We start from the raw sequence: 23,115 nt of genomic DNA on the forward strand, positions 1-23,115 counted from the left end.
AGACGACAAATAAAATTAAAGAAGTAAAAAGTGAGTCCCTACACAAACTATTTCAGTTCCCCTGAGTTACTAATGCACACATGCTTCAAAACTCATCTGCTTTTCTGTAACTTGCCTCTTTCAGACAGTGAACCTGCTGCTTGTGTTTCCAGGAAGACCACGACATCTGCTGATAGAGGCAACAAGGATGCTACTTTTCCCTACAGCTCATCCTGTAAACTCACTGAAATGTTGTTATGACCATAATCAGGTGACTGTGGGATTTCTCTGTGTTTTGAATGAATACCTAACATGCTGGGATTCGAAGTTGACAGTTGTCAAAGATTATTTGGTCAGTGACAGTTACTGCAGCTATCAACCCAAGTTTAACCATTATTCCAAGTGTTAGTGGGAGTGGTTTGTTTGTTTTTTCACTTTGGAAACAAACAGGTTTCATTTTAGTAGAAAAGAAAAAAATGTTATACAAATGTACTCATTATCAACATTCTATTCTTTCTAAAAACATAGTTAAATAAATATGGGAATCATTTTAAAACTTTATTGTAAAAATCTTTGTGTGGTTGACCAAAGTAGGTATTGCAAAATTTAATAGAAAACTGGATTGTAATAGATACATTTAAGAAGGGAAAATAATGAACTTAAATCTGAAAAACATCTAAACCTGGTCATGTGTTCATGTTGAAGTTGTTTTCAGACATAAATACAGCTCTGGATCTTCAATTTTCAGCTCCCTGCTTCCTCCCTGATTTCTGTTTTTGTTACGCCTCCTGCATTCGATATGCTGTCTTAACACCACCCTAAACTGGTTTTTATTCGGCTATTCCTAATGTATTCTGCATGTAAGAAAGGTAAAATTGTGGAACTTGATTCTCCTGATATTCTCCAGATTTTATGTTTAAAAATAGCTTTAAACAAATTTACAGCACGATTTTGCAGAGGTGCTCTGTGTAAGGGTCTGTTTGGCTCACATGAGGCATGTTTCAAACTTCTGTTGCATATAGTCAGAGCTGTTTAAGTTTCAAAATCTGAAAACAATGTTTAAGTGTAGCTTTCTTGTCTAAATGTTATGGACTGTCGTGGAGGGCAACAGTTGGGCTGTTACTTAATGCATGTATATGTGATATGTTTGGTTCGTTGGATTTTTTTGATAAGCAAAACACAAAGTCTATTTCAGGATTATTCTCCTGTACTGAGAGTGAATACGAGTCAGCACACAGTCTTGGACCAGCAGATGTTCTCTGGTGGAGATAAGGATCTAGACCCTCCGTTCTTGTCATACTTCTTATCAGCCACCAGTGATCCAGCAGGCTTGTGCCTTTGTTCAACTTCATCCTGTGTTGAGCTGCTTTCGTCCCCATCTTCCTCGTCATTGTCACTTCTTTCATCTTTGGTTAGCTGAATGAAATGATTACAGTAAAAATACAGAATGAAAAACATGATGGGAAAATCAACAGAAAAGGAGACTGTATTTAGAAAATGCCGCCAAAGAGGACAAAATGTCGACTTGAAAGCAGATTTGAAATGTGAGCTGCAGCAGAGAACTCTGGGTGGCAGTTCAGCTTCCTTTCAATGTAAAACACAAAGCTTTGTTGAGCATTTTGAAGCCTGACCATTAACATTTAGCTCATCACAATGCAGGTTTTTCAACAATGTAGTGTAGCCATATTTGGACGAAATGATGCATTTTAAAGTTATCACGTAAGAGTGATCTGCATTTATAGGATGCAAAGAACCACATACCTGCTATTTAAAAGATCCATTTTGCTAGGCGTGTGTTGGTTTGAGTTACTAACTAACCTTTTGAACCATGTTTGTGGTATGTTTGGAGTGTTTCAGTGGAAATTGCATGTTTTATTAGCTTTCTTACATCACTGGGAAACTAGGTCAGTAAGGTACTTAAAAACTACTTGATGGTCTGGCCTTTACCTGAGTTCTTGAAGGCTCTGGATGTTGTAGGGCCTTGGTTGACATGCCTCTGCAACATCGCAGAGTTCGTTCATTAGTCGAACTTTGAACGCAGGGTACATGTTTTAATTCTGGTTGGGGAACATTGGGCCAGCTCTTTATCATCTAAGGACATTCGAGGTTGCCCACCCAGTCCACATGTACATTATGGCCCTCTGAGTATCCCGTGGGTGTTCTTTAGGAGTGTGGGGTGTAAAGAGAGACGTGGATAAATACTGTCACAGCAGACTTACTGTGCCAAACATAAATTTCCTGATCATGCGTAGAATGAGGTAGGCCCAGAAAATGTGCAGACAAAGCAGGACCACCAGCATTGTGTTGAAGAAGTAGTAACCAAAGAAGGCAGGGTAATAGAGAACAGGGTAAACCCAAGTACAGTGGATCAGCCTGAAACACAAGCATATCAAAAATGTAAAAATCTGTTACACACTGAATGTAATACATTTATAGGAAATCTGCTTGAGTATCAATGAACAAAGACAAATAAACTGGTTACTTTAGACTTAATTTGAAGAAAAAAAAACACACAACTTAAGTCTTATTTATCGGCTTACCAAAATGGAAAGATGATCAGTCGTGTTACCATGAACACTATGGCAAACAAAACAAAGAGAGTTTTGCAGGTTTTCTCCCATTTGGCATAGTTGAATAATTTGGCAGACTAAAAGAAAAATGAGTTTTACCATTAATTAACAACACACATATACACACAGCAGGTTTACGTAGAATTACAGGGCGATCGTGGCTCAAGAGTTGGGAGTTTGCCTTGTAATCGGAAGGTTGCCGGTTCGAGCCCGGCTTGGACAGTCTCGGTCGTTGTGTCCTTGTGCAAGACACTTCACCCGTTGCCTACTGGTGGTGGTCAGAGGGCCCGGTGGCGCCAGTGTCCGGCAGCCTCGCCTCTGTCAGTGCGCCCCAGGGTGGCTGTGGCTACAATGTAGCTGCCATCACCAGTGTGTGAATGGGTGGATGACTGGATATGTAAAGCGCTTTGGGGTCCTTAGGGACTAGTAGAGCGCTATATAAATACAGGCCATTTACCATAAAGACCCTACAATATTAGAGACAAAGTCCCAACAATCAGTTGAGCCGCATGAGAAGGCACTCGGTGACAGCGAAGGAAAAACTCCCTTTTAACAGGAAGAAACGTCTGGCAGAACCAGGTCAGCCATCTCCCACGACTGGTGGAGAGTGAAGTAGTGAAACACTTCCATCATATTCTAGATCTCAAATACTTTCTTTTTTTTAATATGTGGCACACCACAAAGTAACAGGAATAGGTATCAGTACAATAAAAAAAAAGTTAAATAAATATGGGAATCATTTTAAAACTTTTTTTTTTGTAAAAATGCAATCTTTGTGTGGTTGACCAAAGTAGGTATTGCAAAATTTAATAGAAAACACTTTGCATGTTTTATCTGTTTTCTGACAATTCACAAGAGAAAACTTCAAAAAGTGTATTTTTGAAAAATATCACCATGTGGTCATTGTTCAGAATACGTTACTGCGTAGGTGAGGTCTCATTTTTACCCATGCTGCTCGTTTTTGAGTTAAGATTCCTTTCATTTATCTGCAATACCAGGTGGATTTATTTTGAACTGTAAGCAGTGTCCAGTTACTAAAGGTTAATCTATACCTTCTAACTAATGACATTTGCAATCCCCACATGTTAGAAAAAAACAGACAAACGTGTGGCCGAGACTGACCTCTAGGAAAACATCGGAAGCATCATGGATAAGCATAACCAGTGTTCCTACACGGATGTAGTTGGCACACCAGGAAAAGGATAAGAGGACCAGAGTGGCCAAGTGGTGGATGATTTGCTCCTTAAAGTCCTGATGGAGATAAGAAACACACAAAAACACACAAAGAAAACTCCAATCAGAGAGTACTGTTTCATCACGAATCATGTTTGCATATTAACAAAGGTACATGCTGTTAAATGACAGAAGGACATAAAGGAAAGAGAGAGAGAGAGAAAAGTCGTGACGCAGAAAACAGCGCTGACTCTGCCAAGTTCAAATAAATAAATAAACATTTCTAACGTTATTTACACTTTTCATAATAGTGGAACAAGTTTCAGAATGCATCAATTATAATAATACCATTAAATATAAAAAATACCATAAAAGACAGGAAGAATTTTTTTTCCATTTCCTGCATTCTAATAGTTATCTTTGTACACTCCAACAGAATCTAATTATCAGGAGGCGAGGTTATTATCGTTAACGAAATAACGAAAACTAGAACGAATCATTTTCGTTATCGGAAATAAAAATAAAAACAAGACTTTGCAAAAAAATGAAAACTAACTAAAACTGTAATCAGTGTTCACAAAACTAACTAAAATTAACTAAATTTATAGCGAAAATGTGTTTAGTTTTCATTGATGTGTGTGTGTCATACAATAGTCTAGGACAGGGGTCGGCAACCTGCGGCTCTTTAGTGCTTATACTGCGGCTCTGCGTGGTTTGGGAAAATAAATTAGAAGTATTTATCTGAAGTGTATTTTTTTTATGTTAGTTCTTTTTTAACTTGTAGTTCTAAATTGGAAGATTATTGTGATTTTGAAATATAAAAATAAAATTATATATTATTATTTTTTCACCGCTCAAAATAAGCGTCACACTCGTGGAAGCCGGTGTACCCGCCGAAACGGCGTGCATTTATCGAGACTTTCAACCCCAGGTAGGCCAGTTATGGATCTTCCGATCCACATTATGTCACCAGCTCCACCGTGAACTATGTTAAAAACAAACACGCTCACGCCTCACAGATGACAGCTTACAGTCCTGTAAAGATGAAAGTGACTTCGTACAGCCTGATCTGCAGACGCTGTGCGCAGAGGTTCAGGAGCAGAAGTCTCATTGTAAACATATCACGGCAGACCCGACGATGTTTGCATGAACACGCTTTTCAGCATCTCTTTATTGACCACTTTTCACACACGGTTGCTGTACGCACACAGCCGGCTGTAGCTTTGCAGCTCACAGCCCGACACACACCAACAACAGCACAGAGAGCACAGACGTTAAGGCGGCGAGGCGTGATTGCGGGTCCCGCTCAGGTGCCTCCGCCTCCCCTGCAGCGGCGCTGCAGACCACGCCCCGCCACGTACATTAACCTGGTAAAATACATATTTAGGCAGAATTTTGCAAATATCTATTTTTAATTTTTCAGCAGCATAGAGCTTTTTTCCAATTACTTTTTAAAAGTCAGGTCAGGGCTCCAAAAGCCCAAAGGCGATATAAGGGTAGCTCACAACAGTTTTTGTTTGCTGGATCATTTTAGTTTCTTTGGTTATATTTCTTTAAGAGTTCAAATGTGTTAATTACATAAATAAAATGTTATTTTATCTATAGCACTTCAAGGATTTCATAAGCAACACACCTTAATTGTTCACACAAAGCATAAAGGTAAAAAACAATATATACAGTGTTATCTTCATTTTAGATTTCAAAAAGTATTTGCGGCTCCCAGAGTTTTCTTTTGCGTGGAAACCGGGTCCAAATGGCTCTTTGGGTGTTAAAGGTTGCTGACCCCTGGGCTAGGGTGAAAATGAAGTGTAGTTTACAGGTTTTTTTCTTGCTGTGTCTCATTATGCCAGCAGGTGGCAGTACGTTAGTCGAATCCAATTTGGGATTACTTTGAATATGACTGTGTTTTGGATAAAGCAAGTATCTTGTAGTGGAAAGAGACTAATTATGCGGGGCATTTCTAAAGGGAAAAAAATCCCACAAACCTTAAAGTGCACTTGAAAAGCTCACACAAGAAGGCTAACCTAGCTTAGCTTGAGAAGGTAAGGGAGCATGCCCAACCCTCATCCCCAGAAACAGAAGCTAACCCCAGGCAAGGCAGCGTGATGCATCCCGAGACAACTCCACAAAAAACATTAATGCAGTGCTTCCAACAGCGAGCTGATGGCTGCTGGTTGGTCAATTCGCAGGAACATCACAAGCGAGAGGAAGCGTTGACGAATGTGTTTATTGAGACGGGGATATCTACACAACTGTGTGAGTCTTCAAAAAGTTTAGCAATTCACTTGAACCCAAATTACGAACACCCGGTGCTGCAAAAGTTAATAGTCTCATTGGGGCCTAGATATATCTTTTATAGTTGCCTGGTATCAATGGCTGTTCATCTGCCTTTATTTATTTATTTAAAGAACCCATAGGTGGGAATGTGAGTTGTCTGTCTCTGCGTGTTAGCCCTGCGACAGACAGGCGACCTGTCCAGGGTGCAGTATGGTAGCTGGAATAGCAACATACCCAAGGATGAGCAGAATGACTGATATGATGAAACTGGGATTTTGTTACACTTAATTATTGCAAACACAACTAAAACTATAACTGAAACTAATCAAAACTAAACTGAAACTAAGGATTTTCAAAAAAATAAAAACTAAACTAAACTAGCAAACAAATAGTAAAAACTAATTAAAACTGATATAAATGTGAAAATTTTAAGTCAAAACTAAATAAAAATAAAAACTAATGAAAATTGCAAAACTATTAAAACCCTGTCTGGAGGTTTCATGTATTAGAAAGAAAGGGAACCTTCTTCACATGCCTGATCACAATAGGTTAAACATGTTTTGTTTTATCTTTCTCTACAACAGGTAGCATTGATAAGACAACTCATATGTCTTCAGAAGGGCTATAGTGTGTACTGGAAAGAAAGGGACCGAGCACCGAGTCTTAAAGGTAACAAAATTAGATTGAATAGATGCTTGGACTGTTTTCTTTGCCATGTTGCTGTGACTGATCAGTTAAAGTAGCTCTGCACCCAAAATGCCAAGATTATATCAGTCCATCAGTGTGGCTGGATATCTGTGCTCACCAAGCCTGCTGTTTCTATGAAGGACAGCATTTTATTTTCAGTTGAAGTAAACTCTTTAAAATGCAGACAGTAAGACACAGAAAGTAAGGTTTAATTGTTTGTTCAGCTTTCATGTATGCCCACTCTCTTCTGTAAGATTTTCCTCACTATCATTTCTTAGTACTAAGTATGTTCCTTTTGTACAGATAGCGATTCAAATAATTCCATTAGAATGTCAGTTAAACATCTGGAATATTGATTTGGTCAGTAAGGTAGTAAATGGGGTTGTTAATCAGTTTTAGCTTCTTCGGTTTCAAGAGGAGCAACAATGAGACAACTTTCAAAACAATTCAATTCAATAAAACTTGATCCTGAAGTTTGACCCCAAAGGAAATTGGGTGAACAATGGTATTACAAGTGGAGGCTACTGACATTTTTCCCTCCACATCTGTTCGGATTGTTTTTTCACTGCTACTTCCTTTTGGCTAGGATAAGTATCACTACTGGTAGCATGACGCAATACCTGGACCCCACAGAGGTTGCACAGATATTTCAACTCATCCAGGATGGCTCATCAATATGTACCATTGGCAGAAGGTTTGCTGTATCTCCTAGCAAAGTCTCAAGAGAGGAGATCCTAGGAGATAGGCTGTTAGTCTAGGAGCCCTGGACAGGGCCGTAGAAGGTCTTCAACCATCAGGAGGTCCAGTATCTGCTCTTTTGTGCAGGGAGCATGAAGAGCATTGCCAGAGTCCAACCCCCAGCAGGCCACTTGTGTGTGTCTCTGACCAGACAATCAGAACCAAACTTCATGAGGGTGGCCTGAGGGCCCTGTGCTCACTGCCCAGCACCATGGTGCTTGATTGGCATTCACCATGCAATACAAGAATTGGAAGGTCCTGCACTGGTGCCCAGTGTTTTTCACACATTAGAGCAGGTTCATGTGATAGACATGAATGGGTCTGGAGAAGCAGTGGAGAACACTACCTGAGTGGAGAACAGTACCTGAGTGGAGAACACTACCTGAGTGGAGAACACTACCTGAGCTACCTGTAACATCGTTCAGCATGACTGGTTTGCTGGTGGATCAGCGATAGTGTGGGGAGGAATATCCATGGAGAGACAAACAGAGCTCTACAGGCTAAACGGTAAATGGACTAGTTCTTATATAGCGCTTTACTACTCTGTCTGAGCACACAACATGTTTCATGCAACTTGCCTCATTTATCAATTGACATCTATTTATACAAGCACTTTTTTCTATGCTTTATTTCTCCACTGAAGAGCTTTCTATCTAACATTCACACACATTCATACTCATGTGGATGCATCAGAGAGCAACCTAGGGTTAGTATCTTGCCCAAGTATACTTGGCTTGGCAGACTGGAGCAGCCATCGATCAAACCACCAAACTTCCAAACTTCCCATACCTCCTGAACTACAGTCATGGTGCAGTAGGCCCTGGGTTCCTCCTTGTGCATGACAATGCCTGGCCTCAAATGGTGCCTGAAGGATCGAGGAATTGATACCACTGACTGGCTCCCATGCTTGCCTGACCTAAGTCCAATCGAACACCTTTGAGGCATTATGTTTCAGTTTATCCAACACTGCCAGGTTGCACCTCATGGAGGAGCTGAGTGATACCCAGGTATGGGTGAGGTCTTCTGGTTAGATCTGTCTTCTAGTGAAACAGGTGTTTGAAGAGGAGCGGCAAGATATAACACTTATGTACTCCCACACCCTTCAGATATTTATAATTCAGTCATGTAGCTGAGCAGCTGCTTCCTGAGTATATGTAATACATTATATAACAATGATCATTTATCACACTAGAAATATCTATATTGAAAAGACCTCTTGTAGCTTAATGCTGCCCTCATCCCTGCACTGCATAAAAACCTAAGACATTGCTTGTGCTTAGCCCCACAGACAGACACACAAAAACTTTTCCTAGTAGTTCTCACCACATGCACTTCAAATCATAGCCCCACTGCAGAGAGAGAAATGTAATATATAAAACTGTAACAATACAACTGAGCGTAAGGCAGACAAGACAAGAGACTATCAGAATAAAACAGGAAACTAAAAGTGAAACAGAAAGTGACACATCTGAAGTTGTGACACCAAGAAAAGATTGACTACAAAGGAGACGCTGATGGCAAGACACATGGATGAGATTAGGAATAACAAAAACCAGGAACTAGAAATAAACGCAGACCCAATAGAGAAAACTAAACTATACAGAGTTAGCACTTAAGTCATCTCTTAGATGCAGCAGAAAGAATCACGAGTCCACAGCAAACTCAAAGATCCAGAGACGCAGGAACACTGAGTACCACTTTGAGTTGCTGCAATTAAATGTTGGGAAATGGACTAGCCTGCCGCTGCCGCTTTTTCGATTTGATTCTCTGCTTTTGAATTCAGGTGTCTGTAGGCTGATCATTTTAATTTCAATTTCAACAATATAGCATCCTTTCCAACAAATTACCCAGTCTATATGAGTCTGCTGTGTTTTCAAAGTCTTCATTTATTTTCTTGAGCAGTATGTATAATTGCATTTGTTGAGTATTGTATTGTTGAGATTCAAATATTAATATTAGCCTGAGGTTTCGAAAAAATAATATTACCTTTTTTAAGAACACCAATACTCTTTCACATATTTATAAATGGTTAAAATTATACATTACATATTATGTAAAGAAAAAAAGAAAGCAGATGAAGGAACTGAATTGAAGTTTGTGGTCTCTAAGAACCACTACTTACCTTCCTCTTGACATCAAAAGCAACACTGAAGAGAAGACAGCCATAGAAACTCATTTCCAAGATATAATACCAGTACTGAGACTCTAGCATGGTCTGCAGACAGGGAGACAAAGAGACAGATTCAAGAAGATGGGGCAAAATTATAATCAGTTATGCAGACAAAAGGTTTGTCCCATAAGGTTCTGTTTTTTTCCCCTAAACCTTATAGCTAAAATAAACTGCAGAGGAATCTATCGTTTACACCAATTTGCAGCTTTCCACGTAAATGCTAGTACAGGTTGATGCTTCTGTTAAACACTGAAAGAAAAGGAAATCTGAGTACTAGTAATTAAGGTCCCACATGGCAAGAAACATGCCAGGTTTACAATCCTTTCACACATTAAAGTATAGCCCTGTTTGTTCAGTTTGTACTGATTGCAAAAATAAATAAATGTATCGTCTGCTTTGTCTGAATGTCTGCTGAACTTCACATCTGTAGTGGTGCACAGAAGAGAAATTACAAAAATGTGTGATGCCCAAAAATCTATGGACCTAACCGGATGTTAGACGGACATCTAGTAGCGTGGGATGGATGATTGGATAATTGGATCCAATCATCCAATTAGATCCATCTCCCAATTGGATGATGGATCCAATTATCCAATTGGATCCATCATCCAATTGGATCCATGGATAGATCCAATTGGATCTATCATCCAATTATCCATTATCCAATTGGATAATTGTTAGAATTCTGAGTTCTTTTTTTCTGAGGTTTTTTTTTTGTCTTTTTTATTGCCCTTGCCTGTGTTTTCCGTATGTTTCCTCAGTGGTTTTGTGGTTTTCTGTGTTTTTGCTCTTGATGATTGATTGATGATTATGGTATGTGGGAGAGTATGCAACAAACCTGCTTGGGAAAACCTGTCCATACTTCCCTAGTATCATAAAGCCATTCTTTCTGCAGAAAAAAAAGGTATTATATTTGTACAGGTAATGCAAAATAAAGAAGAGTGGTGAAATGTTAAGTTATAAAGAGCTGTTCAGACAAAAGCCTAATGAGCAAAGAGACTTAATCATTTAACCATCACTGCCTTGAGTTGGAAAAATGTTGAGATGGTCATGTTACTTACATCATGCAGTGCTACAATTGCTCCAATGAATGCAGACAGGTAGAAAACAAATCGCCAGCTGTTGGGACACAATAAAGTTGCTGTTAATATCAGAATAATCGCAAATACACACACTCACAAAAGCAAAGCGTAGTAACCTGGCCTCTGTGAATTTCTTCAGAACTCCAGGGCGGTCCTGTCTGCGTCTTCTTCTAAACCAGCGCTCCACTTGTCTCGTGGACAGACTGCTTTTCTTAGACAGCCCATCAATGTCAACCTGGTATTAAATACACATGCAGACAGACACAAAAACACATGCAGGTTTGTTTACATATGTGTATCGTGTATGTGCTTAAATGTATATCGCTAGCCCGCTCGTTTCAGATACATAAATAATGTAGTTTTGTCAGAACTGCAGGAATCTCTCAGGCACATTTGCAAACAAACTCTGGAAAGTGTGGAGTCACACTTCAGGCTGTTGAAGGTAATTAGAGCAGTGCAGAAATATATCCACAAGCTTTGAGACATCCTTGATTTTCACTGCGAGAAACAGTAGCTTGCAGTCAGCAGAACTCCAGAAATGTATCAATTTGTCGTGATTTGGATATCTGTTAATAATGTACATCAGTTATGGAAAATGTGCTCAAACCAGTACAGTTTAAAACAAATATGTTATATTTGTACATTTGGTTATAATGAAGGTGGCACAGTGGTGGAGTGGTACACACTGCAGCAAGAAAGTCTATGGTTCAGATCCAGTCTGGTGTCATGTTCCCACTCTCTACAGGAACATGAGATTGCATCAAAAACATGCATCAAGAGGGAGGCGTGGTTGGTAGGTAGATCGATACTTTATTGAACACAAACACATATTCAGTGGTCCCTCGCTATAACGCAGTTCACCTTTCACGGTCTCATTGTTTCGCATTGTGTTCTGCGTCCTGATCGGCTGTAGACAATTGTCAATCAATCTCGTGCCATGGCTGGATTTTGCACCGTCAGAGGCCCCTGTGGGTGCTTTTGGTTTCATTCTATAATACTGGACTTATTTTTCTACTAAGGTTTGAACTTTGAGAGTTTAAACAAGAGAGAAAAGTGCCTGTCTGAGAAAAGTGTATAAAGTGTGTAGTGAAGGGTTTTACAGCCTTAAAACATCTATAATAGCTGTAAAAAATAAAGTTGGCTACTTTGCAGATTTTACCTATCGCGGATTATTTTTAGAACGTAACTCCTGCGATAAATGAGGGACGACTGTACCAAATACACTAACAGAAAGCAAACTGGCTACACCAAGTTACAAAAAAAAAAAAAAAGACAAGCATTTGTACAAGAGCTGTACAAATGCTAGCCTAGCCTCCTAACTAAAAGTAAATAGCTGTGGAGCAGTGATGAACTATCCCAAAATAAGTGAAATAAGTAAATAACTGTAGTGCAATGACAGTCTAACCACCAGAATTGTACAACCAGCAAAAATGAACAGTCCTTGAGTGTGTATGGGCAAGGTTGTGAAGGGGCCCATTAGTCCACCTTACCCCTGCACCTGACTGCTGTGTTTCATAGATGTATAGTCCTTGGAACAAAGCACTTCCTTAGCATGTCTGTAGAGTGACAAGAGTCAGCCAATGAACAAGCTTCTCTGCTTGTTGAAGATTAAGTGCTGATCATTGTCCATGATGGACAGCAGCTTGTTCAGGGTCCTTTTCCCTGCCACCAATGTAAAGAGCCAGCTTTCTTGTCTGTTGGCATCTCTCTTTCTTTTGGATGCTGCCTCGCCAGGACACCAGCGCACAGAAGAGAACACTGGTGATGACTGACTGGTAAAATATAAACAAGAATTTGCTGCAGATGGTAAACAACCCCAATTTCCTCAGGAAGCTCAGCCAGCCCTTTTGTGTAGAGTATATCTATGTTCACTAACCAGTCCAGTGTGGTATCCAGACAGAGTCCCAGGTACCTGTAGGTACTGACAAATTCCAATTGATACAGGTAGTGCAGAACGCCTAGCCCTGCGGAAGTCTACCTTACGCCAGTTTACAAAGTCCAATCAAGCTCCTATACTCTCCCTCCTGTCCATCCATGATATACCCAACTATAGCTGTGTTATTAGAAAACCTCTCCATGTGACATGTTGCAGAGTTGTAGCTGATGTCAGCCATGTACAGGGCAAAAAGGACAGGAGAGAGCACTGAGAGAGCATTTTTAGGTCACCAATGCTGCTGACCACGGTCTCTGAGGTGCAGTCTCTCAGCCTCACAAACTGTGTGAGGTTCGCTATTGAGGATACCGGGAGTCCAGCCCCATCTGCAACAACTAGACTCTCAGTAGTGGGGATTGTATAGTGTTAAATGTGCTGGAGAAGGGACTTCCAGGTTGCACAATGGAGGTAGCTACGTAGAACTACTGCTTCTGGCTCTTTTTGGTCAAAAAGCCGCTGAAACTCGAAATACTAACAAGATAAAAAGCTAAAAGTGACTAACTAGGATGGGGCTATGGTGAATGACAAACACGGCAAGGTGAAAACCAAGAGAAGGGTGATAACTATGACTGCAATGTATACTGAAGAAAGTGAAGCTAACGAAGATGGCGACATTTTGGCTAGTGCTGGGGCTAATGCTAGCAAAAAAGAATGAAATGGAGGAGAACGTCAATATTAACTTATCAATTTCAGGCGATACTTATGGAAATTAGGGAATCAGAAAAGAAAATGTGCAACAGTTTGAAGAAGTTAAGGCCAAAGTGTGCAAAACCAGCGCAAGACTCAAGGAAGCTGAGAATCATATTTTGGACATGGAGGAGCAGATTCAAACAATGGAGGATGCTGTTACGGAGCTATTAAAACTACAATCCAAACTCAAGTGACAAATCACCGAAGGATAAAGTTGGGAATGAAGAGAAAAGCGCTCCCACTACTCGGTCCATTACTGCACGCTTTCTGAGTTATGAGACAAGAGAAATGTGAAATATTTAGAACTATTGCCTTGTCTTATTGAGATGCAAGGAGTAGTGGTTCATGTGCAGTGTGGAAGAATTGTTCTAATCTGGGGCCCACTCCGAAGTGTGTGGCTGACCCCCTTAAAGACTTATTACATCAGGACCTGAAAATCCTGTTTTATTTTCTTATTATCTGTTTGATTGTTATCTTGTTAACTGTGGTTCTGAACAACACTGTTTGGAGAAGCGGTATTGTTATGTTTATTTTGACAACAATGTTCCATCTTAAAAATGGCAAACACTGTTAATTCCTCTCCTTTAGTGTAAATAGAATAGTCAGCCCACAAAAAGGTCCAACATACTGTTTAAGGTAAAGAAAGAAATGATTCATGCAGCCCTTCTACAGCAGACGCGTTTGTCAGATAAAGAACACAAAAAACTAGAACAAGGTTTTTGTTAGCATGCCTATTCATTATCACAGAGATCTGGGCACTGTAGAGATTTAGCAATTTTAATATCACAACAGATCTGTTTTGAATATTTATTTGATATAAGGGATAGGGAGATCCGATATGTATTGGTAAAATGGAGAACTGATGGTTTTCCACCCACTACCCTCAATATATACGCAACTACCAGGAATGACTGGGCTTTCTATAAGCACATGTTTGAGCTGATCTGAAACTGAAGCAATGTTGATATGTGGAGGGGACATGAATATAAGGCTATCCAAATTAGAAGTTTCTAAAGCACATATATAGTACAGAAAAAATGGAAAATAAATTGTATTATTATAATATGTATTACTGACATCTGGAGAGATGCTAATCTTTCTCGGCTCCCCACTCTACACACTCGAGAACTGATTATTTTTTCACATTTAGTAAGGACCAACATAAAGTTAAAACATGCGACATTGGCAGAACTGACCCATACTTTTAGGAAAATGACAAGGGGGGATGTGACACCGTCCATGGGGCAAAATTATTGCCTACACTTCCCTAATTAAAAAGCAGAAAAAAGAGAAACTTGGAGAATTACAATTAGATCTCAAGGAAGAAGTTTAAGGAAAAAGTTTATTTTCCTTAATCAAAATTATTAAAATAAATAAAGTGGTTAGCTTTTAAGCTAAGAAAGTGGATAGTACCATCCATAAAATAAAACACCCTAAAACTGGCATTATACACAGTGGCGGTCCTAGCCTGTTTGGCGCCCTGGGCGAACACCCCCTCTGGCGCCCCCCCCTCACACACACACACACACACACACACACACACACACACGAAGAGAGAGACAGAGTATGCATTGTATGCAAACGGCTACTAAACAGACATCATAATTCGTCATACAATGAGAACAGGACAAATCAACAATTGACACTGACTAATTAATATCATATTATTGTATATATTGTTTGGAGTTTAGTCTGTTACTGTTGCTATTTTTACCATTTCTTCTTGGAGGAACTGTAACCCACATAATTTCCTTAGGGATTAAGAAAGTATCCTGATTCTTAATGTTTTAGGATACATGACCTGCCATTATCCAATCACACATCTGCTTACCTGTGTCTTTTGCTCGTTTCTCCTTGTAGGAGTCATAATTAAATGTATTGAATTTTAATGATCACTGGGTTTTCATTTGTTTGGTTGCTATGGTGATGTGTAATGGGAGTCACGTGGGTGCTAGCGGTGACATTAAGAGGGCGTTGTCAGTCTGTCGTAGTGTAGAGCCTGTGATGTTTTAAGAGTTTGAATCGCGAGCCGATAACATTGCTCTGTAAACTTTTCAAGCACTTTAATAAACAAGCGAGCAATTCCACCTCTCGCATTATTGCGTCAAGTTGGCAAATCCTTAAAGGCAAATAGGCAGGCTCAGTCCCCGGCCTCTACTCCTCCTCTTCTTTTCTCTTTTTTTAGAGTTTAAAAACGGGTTGTGTGTGAGACTTTAAATCAACAAAATATAAAATATACATTTTAAATTGTTATCGATCCCTTTACTCCTGGTCCTAAAGTGTATATTTATTTTCTTACTCTTCTTATATATATTGTTTGTTTACTTGCACTGTTGTAACTGGAGCCTCGTCGTCGTCTCTCTATATACTGGACTGTATGTAGCGGAGATGACAAGAAAGTTTACTTTGATTTCAGCAGCGAGCAGGCGCACCGAGGGCTCTCGCGCTCACTTTTCGCGTATAGAATTTTGAAAAAACATCGGTGCAAATGATAAGTCTGTATCATGATGTCTGGTGTTTTCGTGTTTGTTGGTTTGTTTGTAATTTGTTTTATTTTTCGAGTTGGTAATTTTTGCTGCTCCAGCCAGCCAGAGCATCCCCCGCGGCCCCGCCCTCTCCTCTCTGTGCCGCAAGCAGCAGGCGCACCTCGCAAACGGAGGCGCCCTTACTCCCAGCAAATGGGGGATAGAAAACCAATGCCATTCCCAATATGCGCTGGGATGATGTCGGGGCAGCATGAGAACAAGCCGTGATGCCGCCCACCACGATGCCGCCCCGGGCAACCGCCCGTGTCGCCCGTATCTAAAACCGCTACTGATTATACATAATGATATTATTGAAATACAGCAGAGTTTTGAAACATACTATAACGATCTGTACTCCCAGCCTGACCTAAATAACAGTACGTCCCAATTCATAGGCTGCATCCTTCGGAGGCCGCGTGTGAGGGCTGATTACATCACAGCCACGCAACGAAGGCTGTCCCAATTCAAAGGCTGCTCCAAATGCGTCCTTCATTTCCCTGAATTTGAAGGAATGGTGGGTGTATGCTTTGTGGCCCAATCTATCCCAGAATTCATAGCACGGCCCAGCCAATTCCAGTTTCCAACAATGGTGGCAGCTATAGTTTTAATATTACTGTTTTTACTCTTTCTGGGTCACAAAATACCTTTCTAAGATATTTTCAGGCGAGAATGTAGCTGTGTAAACTTCTAATATCTGCTCAGTTTATCAAGACACCACATATTTGCAAAAGCGCTCCGACATTTTCAGAGACGTCTGTTACCAGCTCGATAGCTAGCCGGGGGCTAGGCTCACTAGAGCTGGCGAGAACACTGGACTACCGGCACATCCTTTTCAGACTTCCCGCTGTCTTTCGCTACTGGGGTTAAACATGATATATAAGTCACTTAGATAACTTAAAAATGTTATTGTTTGGCTTTTTCGCAGTGTTTTATTTGTTCCTGAGTAAATCAGTTTGGCTGAGATTAAAGTTCTAGTTTTCACACAGCTGAATAAACGTCAAACAGAAAACTGATTAAACAGAAGTGGGAGATGGTCGAGAATTTACTCCAATGTCCTGTTATATGTCCTGTTATATATTAGCGAGCGTGGAGCAGACGGCTGAGTTTATTAAACTGGTGATGCAAATCTGAAGGCTAGACCCGTCCCATTTCACAGCCTCGCACTTCCGGCCTTCTCGGTCGTCAAAGGAGCCGGCCCATGTAGATCACGGAGTCCAGTTCCTCCGAAGGATGCGGCCTAGGACTTGGGACATAGCTAACGATCACGGATCATTGGTGAATTGTATAAGGCCTACGGGGAGGAATTAACTCCTAGACTGAAGGCAGTTTATACCTGGGTCCTTAAACAAGGGGAGGTTCCCTCTTCATAGGAAGAAGTGACCATTTCTGTCATTCCAAAGGATTGAAAATATAAACTGAACCGTAGCCATTATTGACCAATGTCAGTATTAAACCTTGATGATAAAATATACATTTACATACTAGCCAAACGACTTGATAATATTATACCCAAATGTATTAATCTTGACCAAACTGGGTTTATCCATCAGAGGAAGACCCAAGACAGTATTAGAAGGACTCTCCACATCATACCATCCATCACTTCTCTACCACTTATCCTTGGAGGGTCGCGGGGGGGCTGGAGCTGTCCTAGGGCAAGAGCCAGGGTACATCCTTTTTGACAAGCTTTTGACAGAGAAGACATAGAAGAACGAGCCATGGATGGCAAATTAAAGTTGTATCTGAGGACCCTGATAATCCCTGGATAAAATTAGCTTTTAAGATTTGGAGTGAGGTGTGCAGAGAAAACAAACAAACAAGGCTGATGTTAAGATGGTGCTTTTGATACAGAGTTTCTACCTAACTGTAATGACACAAGATTTCGACAATGGACATTGAAGGGCTTCTCTTCTTATTTTACATTATTCCATTTCCAGCTACTGTGCTGGAATATCATAAAAATGGCGCTAAAAAACAGATACAATCATGCACTCGTGTCTTCAACCCAAATACGACAGATGCAATGTGCTGAGGGGTACACGACCGGCTGATGTGCCACAAACATTTGACTGTTGTCATTTTTAGGTCATAGTTCACAGATGCTACTGATTCTTTGAAAGATGAAAGCAGCAATGACTCTGAACCGAGGAAAAAGCCGGGCCTTCACAGTAGATTATTAAATGAAAGAAACAGACATTATCAGTAAAACTATGAATACACAGAATAATGTTAAAACATGTTTAAACAGACAAATTGTGGAACATAACAAAATGGGAATTTGCTAAACTCTGTGTAATAAATAACATACTACAGCGGTCCCCAACCTTTTTTTGCCCCATGGACCGGTTTATGCCCGACAATATTTTCATGGACCGGCCTTTAAGGTGTCGCGGATAATACAACAAAATAAAACTAGTACCAGTACCGAAAAAAGAAGATTTATTCATAACACACATGAAAAGACCCAGGAAAACCGAGTAAACGATAAAAACAATAACAAATAGCCTCAACGCTGGCGGCCCGGTGCCAAACGACTCACGGACCGACTCACGGACAACATTAACAGTTTGATTGTCAGGACTACAGGTGTGTGACTTGGTTTACCTGAGCAGGATTTCGACACTGAGTGGTATAGTAGAATTCCAAGATAGAATTTTCCTCAGCTTTCAGATAGACTCTCTGCTTGATTCCAGCAGAAACTGCAAGTGGTGTTGCTATCCATCTGAAGTACCATAAACATGAGCAAAATGAAATTCAGCACATGATGGAAAATGACATTTTAAGGAGAACAGGTATATTGGGCTGTAGCCATGGCTGCACTTTGTTTGTTTTGTTCTTTTTGTTTTATGTGTGTGTGCAGTAGCGATTGTGCTGGATGGTTGTGCTGGGATCAAATCTATCAGAGCCACACTCCAGGTTAAAGCTGAATGTTTCCAACACAAAATGAACTATAGTAGCAACTGCCCAATCAGAACAATAACTATATCCAGCCACAGTATCACCTGTCACAACCAGGAAGACTGGTTACAATTGTGCTTACTCCCAGCAACCACTGTTGATGGTTCACGATGAACGATTAATGAAAAGCAAGTAAGTGAAGTGTTAACCCACCACCACCCACTCCTCTACTGGAGTAAGGTTAGGTGGTTTAGGTGCACAATTTGGAGCTTACCTTTCAAAGAGGTATCTGATGAGTAAAAAGGCTAAGGCATAGGGGAGAGTCACATAAAGATGGGAGGCTTTGGCATAGACCCGGCCCTCTTTGTCTTCCAGGTCAGCCCATGTTAGGCCCACAGGCAACCACAGACTCTCTGACCAGAAGCATTCATACAGTGTGTCAAACATCCCTCCTCCCTAAGGGACCAAAAGGTTATACAGACAAAAGAGAGGCAAAGGTCATGATATTAGTAGTCATGCAGTACTATATATATATATATATATATATATATATATATATATATATATATATATATATATATACATATATATACATATATGTATATATATATATATGTATATGTATATATATATATATATATATATATATATATATATATATACATATATATATATATATATATATATATATATATACATATACACATATATACACATATATATGTATATATATATATATATATATATACATATATATATATATAGATATATATATATATGTATATATATATATATATATATATATATATATATATATATATATATATATATATATATATACATATACATATATATATATATATATACATATATGTATATATATGTATATATATATACGCACACACACACACACTTTCCTTTACCTTACATGGGCAGCAGTATGGTAAAGTGTTACAGTTACTAAAGTCTACATACAGATCTGTTCAGAAAGCAAATATTGACTTATTGATCCTTTCCCTGAGATCACTCCCTCACTTTTTCAACAAGGCCTCTGTAAATACAGAAAGAAAGAGTGCTGAAACAGGCAAGGAGTGCCTCACTTGGCAACATATAATTACATTTGAAAGCACTTTTTTAATAAAGTCCAAATAAAGTGATGATAATCACATAATAAAATAATGTGAATTTTAAAGATAGCTCTGTAATTCTGAAAAGGACTGTGTAATCTACTTGTCTCTACTGTAGAAGCTGAATAGTTGATTTCAAGCCATCACCAAACGGTTTCATTTCATTCAACAGTGTTTCATAACATCTCCGTTCAGAGTTGGGATCATTTTAAGAAAGCTTCAGTGCCAGCTTGTTCTGATGCTGAAACTTTGTGCAACACAACCCTCTTTTAATGTTAGCCTGCACAAAACCTTTCAGCAGAAAGCCCAGCTTAGCAGAGAGAGTTGATAACTAACATCATACCTGTTATATCCTACTGGGTTTCTCAGGTAAAGCAAATAAAGCTATTGACCTTCCTTGGCAGGATACTCCTATGAAGATCAACCTTTCACAAAGAATACGTTGTTGACTGTGTCAATGCACACAAACCTACTGTAGATTTACTTGCATCACATTTATCTTTACAACAGTTCCCTGTAGCCATATTAGCACACTGTTAAGGAGGCTTCGCATTATAACCCCCAGTCAATAAGGGGACAATCGTTTTCATTACGGTTGTTACTTCCTCTATAAATACTTCAGCTGAAATCTACTGAGAAGTGATTCGGTGTGCATGACATGTTCACCCTGCATGCTACAAACACAGATCTCTAAATTTGCTGTTTTGTCATCAACGTGGAGTCGTTTTGAATACTTTACCAAATTTATAAAGTGTATCTTTAATAAACACAGCACTAACAGAAAATGTAAGAATATGTATTAAATGTGCAGAAAAGTAAAAAGAGTAAAATAATGTCAAAGTAAAACTAAATTAAACTTTTAAATCACCTGACTTTGTTCACCCTGTAGCTCAGGCTTGGTCTGTTAGCTGTTTGTTTAGTGTTTCAAGTGACATTAAAGGAAATTTGCCTCTAGTCAAAGTATCATTTCACAGTCATAGCCATTACCCTTCTTCATAGATGCTGGTTTTATAAATGTGATGTGCTATACAGATCCTTTAAGTGACCTTAGACAAATATAGCTTCTTAAACAGCTTACCGCTATTTTTTTAAATTTTATTTCAAGGAGGCAAACCACATAACGCAGATTTACTGTGATCTTGCTGAGAACAGAGAATCTATTCGTTACAAACCACATCACTAACTGCAGAAAAGCCTGGATATCTCCTCCTGCCCACAGTTCTAGTTTAAACACAATAGATATCTAGCAAAAACTTGGAAATATCACTCATATTCAAAGGAAGACACACAATTTGCTTGCTAGTCACATTTCAAGGTCACAGTAAAACAAAAGCTTACCTTTTCACAGCCAGATAGAACAGGTAAGGGAACTTTTCCACATCAGCTGACTGCTTGTGTTTGCTGTGGAATATGAACACAGATGGGAAAGTCCTACGTTGCCCCCACCCCACCCCCAAACACACTCACACACCTTACCACCCCCACCATATGACAAGCAATCAGCCACTCTTGTCTTTGTTTGATATTCTTTAGGATCACACCCACCCAGCGACAATTATCTGGGAAGGGCTTTCAGGAAGTGGAGGTAGGCCAGTGGATTGCCACAACACACAGGCTTTTTTTTCTTCTCTCTGCCCTCAAAGGATCTAATAACATTGTTTGTACTGTGCTCCTGATAAAATACAAAAGACAAGTTCTCTGACAGAACAAACCCTCCAGGAATAGAAACTGGAAAATGTAAAAATATCCCAGATACTGTATATAATAGACATATTTCTTTAAAAAGAAAGACTAAAGAAAGAAAGAGTATTTGCTAAAGTTTACCTATGTTTTATTTTTAAACTTTAGGGTGTGTGTGTGTACAGACGGAACAAATAGCACCAGGACTCTCTACTAAGCTAAAACCAATAGAGAGCTTTGATGAGACTCTAAATTAATCATTAACATAACATAAAAATGAAAAGGTACCTAAAAGTTCCTATTAGGACCAAATACAATGAAACAAACACCTTTAAACATTAAGTCTGTGCAAAAACACCCATATGGTCATGTTCTGTTAGGGACGTCAGTACACACATACAGACATATTAACAGAGCAAGTTAGTCTTGTACAAGACTTCCACTGAAGCCTGAGGATGGTATATTAAAACTTAAACAAAGAGGTGTTTTGTAACCATAAGTTCTGGTTTTCAGCTAAAGAGACATCACTGGTTTTTGAGGCAATTGTTGCTGAGATTTGGCGCTATATAAATAAAACTGAATTCAATTGACTTTATTCCAATTTACATATACAGAAGATAATATCCCCAGGCCATGAACCCACAGCTCATTTCCTGAGGATATTATTTGCTTTTTATTCATTTGTAGTCATTTGTAGCCATCTCATATGATCTCATTTTTCGTTTTCCTACATAAACATTTAGGATAACAACGGAAAATGTGGTGGCAAGCTAAAAAATTTATTTATTTTTTTAACATTCAGATGACTCTTTAAAAAAGTCTCTTTTTACCCTAAGGATACAAAATGCTACCATCCTAAAAACTGCTGTAAAAATATTATATAGTCAGGTTTTTCTACAGGGTGGGCCATTTATATGGATAAACCGTAATAACATGGGAATGGTTGGTGATATTAAAGTCCTGTTTGTGGCACATTAGTATATGTGAGGGGGCAAACTCCTCAAGATGGGTGGTGACCATGGTGGTCATTTAGAAGTCGGCCATCTTGGATACAACTTTTGTTTTTTCAATAGGAAGAGGGCCATGTGACACATCAAACTTATTGGTAATGTCACAAGAAAAACAATGGTGTGCTTGGTTTCAATGTAACTTTATTCTTTCATGAGTTATTTACAAGTTTCTCTTTGTTCACAGCCATTGACATGTCGAAGAGGTTAACACGTGAGGAGCGGATCGAAATTGTGTTGATATCTGGTGAACGCAGTAACCGGGTCATTGCAGCAGATTTCAATGCAAGACACCCTACAAGACCACCCATCTCCCATGCTACAGTCAGCAAACTGCTTGCTAAGTTTCGTGAAACTGGTTCAGTGTTGGATTTGCCAAAATGTGGACGCAAGAAAACTGTCACTGATGAAGAAACATCAGTGGCTGTCCTAGCTTCATTCAGCAAGAACCCACAGCGTAGCACTCGCCGCATGTCACTGGAGAGTGGCATTAGTCGAACATCCCTTCGGCAGATATTAGCTACTCACAAATGGCACCCTTACAAACTCCAGCTACTGCAGCATCTCAACGAAAACAAA

The 23,115-nt window shown here is 39.4% G+C and overlaps 1 protein-coding gene and 1 long non-coding RNA gene across 3 annotated transcripts; both read right to left on the reverse strand.

Annotated features, from left to right (window-relative positions):
- Positions 1–1,163: 1,163 nt before the first annotated feature.
- On the reverse strand, positions 1,164–21,396 carry cers3a (ceramide synthase 3a). Of its 2 annotated transcripts, none has more exons than XM_085165442.1 (11): positions 21,188–21,396; positions 18,997–19,178; positions 18,429–18,546; positions 10,793–10,911; positions 10,656–10,713; positions 10,433–10,483; positions 9,547–9,639; positions 3,672–3,800; positions 2,520–2,626; positions 2,199–2,352; positions 1,164–1,395 (listed from the first exon to the last, which is right to left on the reverse strand). In XM_085165442.1, the coding sequence occupies exons 2-11, from the start codon at positions 19,167–19,169 to the stop codon at positions 1,207–1,209; spliced, it is 1,191 nt and encodes a 396-aa protein (XP_085021568.1). In that variant the 5' UTR covers positions 19,170–19,178; positions 21,188–21,396; the 3' UTR covers positions 1,164–1,206. The 2 variants fall into 2 exon arrangements, with proteins under 2 accessions (XP_085021568.1, XP_085021577.1); XM_085165451.1 differs by lacking the exon at positions 21,188–21,396 and adding an exon at positions 19,646–21,180.
- On the reverse strand, positions 4,808–9,536 carry LOC146525200 (uncharacterized). Its single transcript, XR_014875001.1, has 2 exons — positions 7,807–9,536; positions 4,808–7,770 (listed from the first exon to the last, which is right to left on the reverse strand). It is a non-coding gene; the product is annotated as an uncharacterized LOC146525200 (long non-coding RNA).
- Positions 21,397–23,115: the final 1,719 nt, after the last annotated feature.

Source organism: Neolamprologus multifasciatus, chromosome 1, assembly GCF_963576455.1.
Source record: "Neolamprologus multifasciatus chromosome 1, fNeoMul1.2, whole genome shotgun sequence".
Classification (NCBI taxonomy): domain Eukaryota; kingdom Metazoa; phylum Chordata; class Actinopteri; order Cichliformes; family Cichlidae; genus Neolamprologus; species Neolamprologus multifasciatus.

Excerpts from the sequence above, each read along its gene's own strand:
- cers3a (XM_085165442.1), bottom strand. The coding sequence starts at position 19,169 with ATGTTTGACACACTGTATGAATGCTTCTGGTCAGAGAGTCTGTGGTTG. Across the intron at positions 9,640-10,432 it reads GGACAGGTTTTCCCAAGCAG|ACCATGCTAGAGTCTCAGTA; the intron begins GTTTGTTGCATA and ends CCCTGTCTGCAG. Across the intron at positions 1,396-2,198 it reads GGAAATTTATGTTTGGCACA|CTAACCAAAGATGAAAGAAG; the intron begins GTAAGTCTGCTG and ends CATTTCATTCAG.